This window comes from Mytilus californianus, unplaced genomic scaffold (genome assembly GCF_021869535.1).
Source record: "Mytilus californianus isolate M0D057914Y unplaced genomic scaffold, xbMytCali1.0.p SCAF_5, whole genome shotgun sequence".
Classification (NCBI taxonomy): domain Eukaryota; kingdom Metazoa; phylum Mollusca; class Bivalvia; order Mytilida; family Mytilidae; genus Mytilus; species Mytilus californianus.
Window position 1 is genome coordinate 62,267,196 of NW_026262701.1, and position 12,709 is coordinate 62,279,904.

The following is a 12,709-nucleotide window of genomic DNA, read 5'->3' on the forward strand; positions in this document are numbered from 1 at the left end:
AAGTGGGAGAACGGAAACGAAAAATTCAGCAATTTTTCCATTTGTAAAGGGGCATAACTCTAGAACAGTAAAAGTGACACCACCAAAAATCAAACTTGATCTGTATTTTGTGGTAATAAGCATTGTGTATAAGTTTCATAACCTTTGGTTCAGGCAAATTTAAGTAAGAGAACGGAAACAAAAATTTAGCAATTTTTTCATTTGTAAAGGGGCATAACTCTAGGACAGTTAAAGTGACGCCATCAAAATTCAAACTTGATCTGTGTTTTGTGGTTATAAGCATTGTGTTTAAGTTTCATAAAATTTGGTCGAGGCAAACTAAATTTAGAGAACGGAAACCAACTTTGGGACGTACGTATGGGTGGAGGTACGTACGTACAGATGTTCAGACGGTCAAGGGTAAAACTTAATGCTCCCTCCTCTACGTTTGGGGCATAAAAATGATAAAATATGGCAGGCTGGCTGCGGGCAGAAGCCAACAGTTTCTTTGAAATAGCTTATGAACCATTCCACCAATGCTTTTAAAATTTTTATATGTTGTTTCTGATGACAAAATGGAGATCAAGTGCAATATTGACAATTTTTACTTTTACTGTTCAGGAGTTATGGACCTTGATATGTTGGAAAATGCCACTTTAGGTCGATTCCATGCAGTAACTTATGAACTTCTCAACCAATGCTACTCAAATTTGTAGTTACTGATGACAAAATGGAGGTCAATTTCAACTTTGATAATTTTTTCCTGTACCATTCAGGAGTTATGATCCTTGATATACTAGAAAATAGCACTTTAGGTTGCTTCTGTGCAGTAATTTATGAATTGTTCAAGCAATTTTTTTTCAAATTTTAATTTGTTGATAATGATGACAGAATGGAGGTCAAGTTTGATGTTGACTATTTTTACTTGTACTGTTCTGGAGTTATGGTCCTTGATAATTTGAAAATGGCACTTTATGTTGTTTCTGTTGAATAACTTATGAATTGTTCAACCAATCCTTTTCAAATTTTTAATACTGATAACAAAATGGAGGTCAAGTTTGATATTGATGATTTGAACTTTTACCGTTCAGAAGTTATGGTCTTCGAAAAATTTGAAAATTGTAGTTTATGATCTTTCCATGCAAGATCATAACCGTTTAAACCAAGGCTTTTCAAATTTTGATATATTGTTACGGATTTCAAAATGAAGATTAAGTTTCATACTGACGATGATTACAATACATTAATTAGATATCAACCCAAGGTCAGGACACAAATAATCAAAAGACAACCAGACATTTTGTTATCAAATACAATGAAAGTCCCAACTATGTATTGGCTTCCGAAGCTACACAAAACACCTTACAAATATAGATTCATTTCGTCTTCAAGCCATTGTTCCACTACTAAATTGTCTATTCTTCTTACCAGTACACTTGGTACAATCAAAAACTTGATAATAAATTGTTCAAATAAGGCCTTCATAAATAGTGGAATTAATTACTTTTGGAGTGTCAAGAACTCGTTGGAAGTACTTGATAAATTACATGCATATATTGGTGATTTTGAATCTGTTCAAAGTTTTGATTTTTCTACCCTATATACCACATTGCCTCACATTCTCATTAAGAAAAAATTCACACACCTAATTAAATGGGCATTTAAAAAGTCAGAATGTGAATATATATGTTCAAACTCTTTTAGGTCATTTTTTAGTAGCAATAAACAAAAAAACTATGTCAATTGGACATGCTTTGATATTATATATGCCCTTGAATTTTTACCAGATAACATTTTTGTTCGCTTTGGAGATTCCGTATATCGTCAGGTTATCGGAATTCCAATGGGGACTAACTGTGCACCACTTATTGCGGACCTTTTTTTGTATTGCTATGAGTTACAATTTATGACAAAAATCAGCAAAGACCCATCGAAACAACATCTGATACACAAATTTAATAATACTTTTAGATATTTGGATGATATTTTGGCTCTCAATAATGACGACTTCAGTATGTATACTAAAGAAATTTATCCTGTTGAACTTACTTTAAATAAAGCTAATACTAACAATGACCACTGCCCTTTCCTCGATCTTGATATCTATATCATTAATGGAAAGCTTAATACTAAAATATATGATAAAAGAGATGATTTTTCATTTCCTATCGTTAATTATCCATTTTTAGATGGTGACGTTCCCTTGTCACCATCTTACGGTATTTATATATCTCAACTTGTACGATTCACTCGTGTATGTAACAATGTTTTAGATTTTAACGAGAGAAATTTATGTATTACTGAAAAATTATTACACCAGGGTTTTCAATATCACAAACTAGTCAAAACATTTACTAAATTTTATCATCGGTATAAGGACATCATTCGTAAATATAACTCAACATGCAGACTTCTTATACGTTCAGGTATTTCACATCCAATTTTTTATGGAAATATTCTTTATAAAGCACAAAAATGTCAGTATTCACCTCTGAAGCTAACAAAACCTTTAAATAGACTTATTAAGAAGGGATATAGGTACGATACTGTTGTCAGGTCATTAAAGATTGCATATTTTGGCGTTAATATTGATTCACTTATAGGGTCTTTGCATCGGCACTAAACACATTTATTTAAAAACCAGTTGTTGGCATGACACGGGATATGTTCTTCTCATATATGTTATGATGGTATGATACTAAACCCCTAACGGGAAGGATTGTGCCTGATATTCATATGATGAAGACATAATCTTTCAATCAGTTTAATTGAAGTCTGGAGCTGGCATGTCAGTTAACTGCTAGTAGTCTGTTGATATTTATGTATTATTGTCATTTTGTTTATTTTCTTTGGTTACATCTTCTGACATCAGACTCGGACTTCTCTTGAACTGAATTTTAATGTGCGTATTGTTATGCGTTTACTTTTCTACATTGGCTAGAGGTATAGGGGGAGGGTTGAGATCTCATAAACATGTTTAACCCCGCCGCATTTTTGCACCTGTCCCAAGTCAGGAGCCTCTAGCCTTTGTTAGTCTTGTATTATTTTTAATTTTAGTTTCTTGTGTACAATTTGGAGTTTAGTATGGCGTTCATTATCACTGAACTAGTATATATATTTGTTTAGGGGCCAGCTGAAGGAAGCCTGCGGGTGCGGGAATTTTCTCGCTGCATTGAAGACCTGTTGGTGACCTTCTGCTGTTGTCTGTCCTATGGTCGGGTTGTTGTCTCTTTGACACATTCCCCATTTCCATTCTCAATTTTATTCGTGCATTACCGGTACCTTATAAATCAGGAAATATTTGTTTGTGGCTAATTTACGCTATGTTCATGTTTGGCATTTTACTGTGAAATTTATCATACTCAAACATTTCACTGTCCAATGTGAAACATGAATGATAAACAAGGTGAATGTTTAACCTTTCTGAGGACTGTACCAGTAACTACAACCTGACCAAAAATCTTCACATATTGTTATGTTTGCAATGTTATCATTTATATTACAGGCTATTAACATTATTATATGACCTGGTTCGAACTAATGCTAGCTTGGCAGTCATGGCTGGTTACATCTTAAACAACTTGGCTTTAGATAAGAGGTAAGACCTATATGAACTGATGTATCTTTACTATATGATTAAAAAACTTGCTCCTTTTGAGTCACAATTTCTTCAAAACTTCTCCAAATCTATAAAATGGTAGAAAGTTTTGTGATGTAACATTTGATTGTTGTTAAAAGTATGATTTAACTTTGTATTTACTGAATTTACAGTATATAATTTGGTTTGTTTACCGGTATTGTAAAAGTTGTTGAATTTAATTTTTTATTTAGAACTTTCCATATATATGCCTGGACAATTTACAAATGGATACATTAAATATATGACTTAAAGTCAGCTAAAAGTTCCAAATTTCATAACGTCTCAACTAAATAAAACAGTGCTCCAAAGTTAACAAAAACAAGTATTCAGAGAACAATATGGTAAATGTATCATAGTTTACAGGGGCATTAGCTGCTTCATATCTCAGAATTAAATGGGAAGAGCTGGGTTATTCATATCTGGTATACAGATGTCTCACAGCTTACGGTTTAGGTCTAGCATATGGGTTAGGTTTATGGTTCATAAAAACTAGTTTTAATATCAAAGGATTTCATTTACTAAGAGTAAGAAGTCAGAAACAAAGTGCATTTGGGTCAGATATTTAACACAAGTCACAGTAATAATCATATTCATGTCAATTGAATCATGTGCCATTTTCATGGTTTATAATAAGTTATAGTAATAGCTAGCTGTATTTTCACATTTACATGTATAACCAAAACATGAATAAAGGAGGGGAGGTATATTTTAATGAGGCAGTAACCCAATGACACAAAAAATTAACTAATGGCAACAAACAGTCTTCAATAGACAAGTATCAATATCATATGTTAGTTTGAAATAGCTACAAGTCGTAGAAATGTTGTTACTTTGTATATTCAAAAGGCTTTGTCCTTTTACATTACCAATTGATTAAATATTTTACCTAATTGCAGTTTGAATTTTTCTCTTCAAACTGATCAACTGGTAAAGCATTTTAGCTCATTGCTTCAGTGAAAAGATGTTAGTATATGAAGCAAGTGTAGTGTAACCAAAATTTATTCTTGCGTCTAACCATCCAATTTCAGTGATTGAATGTATGCATTTTTGGCAAATAATTTATTGCTTTATTTTCTATTCTAACAGGAAATAATGGTGTACTTGTAATTTGGATATTTTTTTCTGTAATACTGTAAATTCAGAAATTTCTGTAAGATTTTTGTCGTGCCTGCGACTTTTGTCGCAGAAAGCTCGACATAGGGATAGTGATCCGGTGGCTGCAACAGCAGCAGCGTTAGCTAACTTCTTAAAAGCTTTATATTTTAGAAGGTGGAAGACCTGGATGCTTCGTACTTTGTATATAGATGCCTTATGTTACGAAGTTTCTGTCTGTCACATGACCATTGTCTTTGACCTCATTTTCATGGTTCAGTGACTAGTTGAAAAAAAAGTTAAAATTTTTTGTAATGTTAATTTCTCTCTTATTATGAGTAAAAGGATAACTATATTTGGTATGTGCATACCTTGCAAGGTCCTCATGCCCGTCAGACAAATTTCACTTGACCTCGACCTCGTTTCATGGATCAGTGAACTAGGTTAAGTTTTGGTGGTCAAGTCCATATCTCAGATACTATAAGCAATAGGTCTAGTATATTTGGTGTATGGAAGGATTGTAAGGTGTACATGTCCAACTGGCAGGTGTCATCTGACCTTGACCTCATTTTCATAGTTCAGTGGTTATAGTTAAGTTTTTGTGTTTTGGTCTGATTTTCTTATACTGTATGCAATAGGTCTACTATATTTGGTGTATGGAAGATTGTAAGGTGTACATGTCCAACTGGGAGGTGTCATCTGACCTTGACCTCATTTTCATGGTTCAGTGGTCAAAGTTAAGTTTTTGAGTTTTGCTCTTTTTTTCTAATACTATATGAAATAGGTCTACTATATTTGGTGTATGGAAATATTTTATGATGAACATGTCAGTCTCGCAGGTTTTATTTGACCTTGACCTCATTTTCACAGTTCATTGCTCCGTGTTAAGTTTTTGTGTTTTGGTCTTTTTTTTGTCTCGCTTGACGGAGTCAAAAAGCGAGACATAGGTATGCTGTTTCCGGCGTCGACGGCGACAACGAGGGTGGCAGCGGCGTCAACAATGTATAAGTTTGTGATTAGGTCTAGTTTATGGTGAACCACTAGTGGTAAGTCAATGATATTTGATATGCTGTTGTATTAGTATTGGCACATCTCATTACCATGGAGATTATGTGGCCCCGCCCCCTCAGTTATGGTATATTGAATTTGAAACTTTTGCTTAGTTTTCATGTATTAGTTTGTGATTAGGTAAGTTTATGGGGAACCACTAGTAGTAAGTAAATGATAATTGGTATGCAGTTGTATAAGCATTGGCATATCTCATTTCAATGGAGATTATTTGGCCACGCCCCCTCAGTCATGGTCTATTGACATTAAATTTTTGCTTAGTTTTCATGCATTAATTTGTGATTAGGTCAGTTTATGGGGAACCACTAGTTTAAGTTAATGATAATTAGTATGCAGTTGTATAAGCATTGGCATATCTCATTTCCATGGAGATTATTTGGCCCCGCCCCCTCAGTCATAGTCTATTGACTTTGAAACTTTCGCTTAGTTTTCATGTATTAGTTTGTGATTAGGTCGGTTATGGGGAACCACTAGTGGTAGGTCAATGATATTTAGTATGCAGTTGTATTAGCATTGGCACATCTCATTACTATGGAGATTATTTGACCCCGCCCCCTCAGTTATGGTTTATTGACTTTGAAATTTTGCTTAGTTTACATGTATTAGTTTGTGTTTAGGTTTGTTTAAAGGGAACTTCTTATGACAAGTCAATGGTATTTGGTAGTTGTATTAGCATTGGCACATCTCATTTCCATGGAGATTGTTTAGCCATGTACCTTCAGTCATGGTTCATTGACTTTGAATATTTGCAAAACTTACATGTTAAAGTGTTGCTATTTTAATTTCAACATTTCCATTATTGAAATTACAAAAAAGCGAGACATATCTCTGTGATAACAGTTCATCTTAAACTATAAGCAATAGGTCAACTATATTTGTTGTATGGAAGGATTGTAAGCTGTACATGTCTGCCTGGCATGGTTCATCTGACTTTGACCTAATTTTCATGGTTCATTGGTCAATGTTTAGTTTTTTGTCGAGCCTGCGACTTTTGTCGCAGAAAGCTCGACATAGGGATAGTGATGCACTCTTGTCTAGGTTAAGTCTGTTTCTTAGAAACTATAAGCAATAGGTCAACTATATTTAGTGTATTGAATGATTGTAAGGTGTACATGTATTTCTCCTTCGGTTTATGTGACCTTGATCTCATTTTCTTGGATTTGTTAAGTTTATGTGATAGTTGTAGTAAAGCTTTATATTTAGGACTATCAACATAATATCAGTGGTAAGTAAAGAAGGCAAGACATTTCAGCGTGTGCACTCTTGTTATTAATGTGAATAATGTGACAGGGTTAGTATCGCAATTATAAGAACTAGCATTTGGATTTCTGATATATATATATATCTTTATGTAGATTTTCCTGAAATCACAATAATTAAACTTGCATTTTTGTCCATTCTTGAAAATTGCAATAATAAAGGCAAGCAATAATTTCTGAATTTACAGTAATTGCTGATCTGCTGATTTTAAAAGGAAATAATTTGAATCATAAATTATTTACAGCAGAAACCTTATGCTATACACATCTTTGATTATGTTTTCAAAAAGATTTTCAATTTTTTGTCCTGCCTATATGATTTTGAAAATGTGAGACTTAGACGTGATGTTTGCAGTAGTGGATGTGTTGGGTACAAGTTATTTTTATGTATAATCTTATGACGTTGTCAGTGTCTTCGTCGTCGTCCGAAGACATTTGGTTTCCAGACAATAACTTGATTATAAGTGCATGGATCTCTATGAAAATTTGTACCACAAAATTCCATACCACAGAAGAAAGGTTGGGATTGATTTTGGGGGTTATTGTCCTAACTTTTTGGAATTAGGGGCAAAAAACAAGCATTTTTGGAAAATGACGCAGTCAATTTTCTTTTACCATTGAACAGACTTCCAACCCGCTTTCCGAACTCGTTTCCGTATTTTACATACTTAATGTACTATACAGAATTTCATTCTTTAATTTCTTAACCTGTCATACCTGCCAACTTTCAGGATTCAGGCGTGAAATACTCTATTTTGACCCCTTGTCACGATTGCACGATTGTCATTGTGTAAAAACCTCTAAAACACGATTTTGTTAAATTCTACACAAAAATAATGATTGTTTCCGATTTTGAACTTCCTCAAACTTTTCCCAAGGCAGACAACCGTGATTAGCCAATCAAAATCGTTGTTTCTCTTGATCTTTGGGTATTGTAAACTGCAAATGTGCTAAATTTTGAACTTGTTAGGAACTCAGAATTGTAGAAATCGTGATCATGGCAGACCAATTTTCAATTACAAGAAGGTTCTTACACAGCTTAAGAAGTAAATCATGACTGATTGACAAAGTTCAAAGATACAGTTCAACCATAAACATAATAAACAGTAGCTAATGGACAAATTTTACACTTATGGTAACAGATAATACATGTTGTCATTCTTGAAATTAAATTACCAAATCAATTTAAGTACAATGTTCTCTCTTTTAATTTTCACAAGGAATCAGATATATTTCCTTCTTTGTGGATATTTTTATATTTGAAAAGTCAACAATCACTTTAATATTCTTGTGACCAATAATCTGATAATCCACCTTTAATAAATTAAAAAAAAGACTTCTTCAAAAAAAGATTTCTATCAGATTCATCTTAGAATATGATCAAATATTTTATCCTATTTTAAACATATCTTTAATAACATTTCAATACTTATGGAAAGAGATATTCCATTTCTTCCTTTGATATTAAAGGATATACCAATTTTAATTGCAAAATTGAAGTTTGATGGATGTAAATAAAAGTTAATAAATAAAATTCCAATCTTCAACAGTCATTGAAAACCTTCTTTAAAAATGTGTCAGAAATTATGAAGCTGTAAAGGATATATAACTAGTTTATAATTCAAACAACTAAAAGTGAGAAAAAATGTACCCACTGTGCTACATTTTGGGACAGGAGGTAATGAAATCAAATTATTATCTAAGCATTTAAAATTTTAAAGTTTAATAATAAAAATGTCACTTTTTTGCATTTCTGTTAATGCACATGGCAATGCATAAAAAATGCAGGTATTTGTCTATTTAATATAAAGTATAACCAACATGGTAGTTGTAAATGAATGTAACTGCATCAAATCGCAAACACAACTGAACACTTAAGGTGATATGGAATCAATCTAATATTGCGCGCTTACCACAGCGCTTCAAAATAATCCTGGGGAGAATACTGGATTTTATTACTTTCAGAGTTATGTAATACACCTTGCCTAACAAATAGGTCTAGCTAGGTCCTTATAAAAAAAATAAGGCTATAATGATGTAAAATTTACATATTTACATTAGAGATTTTTACATTAGAGAGCAACCATCTAACTTCCAAGGGGGGGTTATGGTTTTTTTCTAAAAAAATATTCTGATCCCCAATTTGATGAACAAATAATATTCTGGTCAAGTAGATGAAAAATTTTTTTTATTCTGAATGCTAATTCTCTCCATACTTTATAGTGTCAAATTTTGAAAAAGAATAATCTAGTTGATTGTGTCGAAAAACTAAATAAATAATTTTCTGAGTGACTAAGAAAAAAAAAACATACCCCCCCCTTTGAGTTAAATGGTTGCTCCCTTACAGCTGCATTTTTTTGCATTTGATATATAGCATATATGTACCTGTACATAGAGTACAATTGATTAAATGCACATGGGTTTAATTTCCACCCTAGGCATTAATATTAATAGGTGGCAGCATATATAGGGCAGAAGGGCCTATATATGTGGTGTCCCCACATATACTCTGCTGTTCCTAAGTTTCAAAATTCTGCTCGCTCTGGCTAAGTCCTCAACATCTTTCTTTTCTAAGTATAGATCAGCAGCTCCTCTAAAGATTAGTAATTGAGCGCTTAATATATAGTTCAGTGTCTCAGTCCTGTCTTTTTTGTCTCTCTTATTATGCCCCCGCCATAGCGGTGGGGGCATTAAGTTTTACCCTTGTCCGTCTGTACGTACGTACGTACGTCCGTCCGTACGTCCCAAAACTGGTTTCCGTTCTCTAACTTGATTTTGCCTCAACCAAATGATATGAAACTTATACACAATGCTTATTACCACAAAACACAGATCAAGTTTGAATTTTGGTGGCGTCACTGTAACCTTTCTAGAGTTATGCCCCTTTATAAATGGAAAAATTGGAAAATTTTTAGTTTCCGTTCTCTAACTTAAGTTTGCCTCAACCAAATGTTATGAAACTTATACACAGTGCTTATTACCACAAAACACAGATCAAGTTTTAATTTTGGTGGCGTCACTTTAACCTTTCTAGAGTTATGCCCCTTTGTAAATGGAAAAATTACAAAATTTTTAGTTTCCGTTCTCTTACTTAAGTTTGCCTCAACCAAATGTTATGAAACTTATACACAATGCTTATTACCACAAAACACAGATCAAGTTTGAATTTTGGTGGAGTCACTTTAACTGTTCTAGAGTTATGCCCCTTTATAAATGGAAAAATTGCAAAATTTTTATTTTCTTGTAAATATCAAGTAATTTACATTAAAATTGGAGTTATCTTCCTTTGTCCATGATTATAGTTGAATCAACTACAGTCAATGCTTTATACAATGCAATGTTTAATTTTGACTTCCACTGATAAAACACAGATCAAGTTGAATTTGGGTAGTGTCACTTTAACCATTATTGAGTTATGCCCCTTTATAAATCGAAAAATTGCAAAATTTTTAGTTTCCATTCTGTCAATTAAGTTTGCCCCAACCAAACCTTATGAAACCTATACACAATATTCATTACCACAAAACTAAGATAAAGTACAAATTTTTTGTTTCCGTTTTCTAACTTTAGTTTGCCTCAACCTAATGTTATGAAACTTATACACAATGCTTATTACTACATAATACTGATTAAGTATGAAATAAGGTGGCAACACTTTTACCATTCTTGAGTTATGTCCCTTTATAAACATAAAAATTGCTTAATTTTTTAGTTTGTTTCAACCAAATGTTATAAAACTTATACACAACCGTTCTAGAGTTATGCGTGTTTACAAATAGAAAAATTGCTGAATTTTTAGTTTCTGTTCTCTACTTAAGTTAGCCTAAACCAAATGTTATGAGACTTACACACAATGCTTATTACCACAAAACTCAGATCAAGTTCAAATTTGGGTAGCGTCACTTTTACCGTTCTTCAGTTATGTCCCTTTATAACTATATGATATGCAAGCGGGGGCATCATCTGTGTCCACATGTGGACACTATCCACATTTATTTTCTTATTTATATTATTATCATTATATTTCTTATATTTTCTTGTAAGCCACCCAGGGGTAATTATTTAAAATAAATGACTACGGTACTAAACATTAAATCATTTGAAAAAAAATAATTTTGCAATAATTTATGTTGTCATATTAAGATTTCAGTGTATATATATATATCAACAATGAAATTAAGTTGTATAATTGGTGTCACTTTGTTTGTTATTGTGAAGCTAGTATAACAATACTATTGTCTAAATCTACAGAAATTGATCATGTTTAGGTAACAGGATTAACAATGTGATTATGTCACTAGGTCACCTGTAACTTATCTCTTGAATAAGGACTATGTGGCGTATAAGAGCTTGCTTACTACAGGCTCTTCATAATCATTATGCCCCCGCCGTAGCAGAGGGGGCATTAAGTTTTACCCTTGTCCGTCTGTACGTACGTACGTCCCAAAATTGGTTTACGTTCTCTAACTTTAGTTTGCCTCAACCAAATAGTATGAAACATATACACAATGTGTATTACCACTAAACACAGATCAAGTTTGAATTTTGGTGGCGTCACTTTTACCGTTCTAGAGTTATGCCCCTTTACAAATGGAAAAATTGCTGAATTTATCGTTTCCGTTCTCTAACTTTAGTTTGCCTCAACCAAATGTTATGAAACTAATACACAATGCTTATTACCACAAAACACAGATCAAGTATAAATTTTGGTGGCATCACTTATACCGTTCTAGAGTTATGCCCCTTTACAAATGGAAAAATTGCTGAATTTTTCGTTTCCATTCTCTAATTTTAGTTTGCCTTAACCAAATGTTATGAAACTTATACACAGTGCTTATTACCACAAAACACAGATCAAGTTTGAATTTTGGTGGCGTCACTTTAACCATTCTAGAGTTATGCCCCTTTATAAATGGAAAAATTGCAACATTTTTATTTTCTCCTAATCAAGTAATTTTTAAAATTGGAGTTATCTTCCTTTGTCCATGATTATAGTTGAATCAACTACAATCAATGCTTTATACAATGCAATGTTTAATTTTGACTTCCACTGATAAAACACAGATCAAGTTGAATTTGGGTAGTGTCACTTTAACCATTATTGAGTTATGCCCCTTTATAAATCGAAAAATTGCAAAATTTTTAGTTTCCATTCTGTAACTTTAGTTTGCCCCAACCAAACATTATGAAACCTATACACAATATTCATTACCACAAAACTAAGATCAAGTACAAATTTTTTGTTTCCATTTTCTAACTTTAGTTTGCCTCAACCTAATGTTATGAAACTTATACACAATGCTTATTACTACATAATACAGATATGTACGAAATTTGGTGGCAACACTTTTACCATTCTTGAGTTATGTCCCTTTATAAACATAAAAATTGCTGAATTTTTCGTTTCTGTTCTCTAACTTTAGTTTGTCTCAACCAAATGTTATAAAAGTCATACACAATCGTTCTAGAGTTATGCGTGTTTACAAATAGAAAAATTGCTGAATTTTTAGTTTCTGTTCTCTACTTAAGTTAGCCTCAACCAAATGTTATGAGACTTACACACAATGCTTATTTCCACAAAACTTAGATCAAGTTCAAATTTGGGTAGTGTCACTTTTACCATTCTTCAGTTATGTCCCTTTATAACTATATGATATGCAAGCGGGGGCAT

The 12,709-nt window shown here is 32.7% G+C and overlaps 1 protein-coding gene across 1 annotated transcript in view; it reads left to right on the plus strand.

Moving 5' to 3' along the window:
* The window catches only part of LOC127701145 (tetratricopeptide repeat protein 12-like), a 157,676-nt gene that overhangs the window by 81,966 nt on the left and 63,001 nt on the right, over window positions 1–12,709 (plus strand). Inside the window, exon 11 of the mRNA XM_052204956.1 lies at window positions 3,485–3,577. Within this exon, the coding sequence (XP_052060916.1) occupies window positions 3,485–3,577 (93 nt within the window). The remainder of the gene's footprint in view (window positions 1–3,484; window positions 3,578–12,709) is intronic.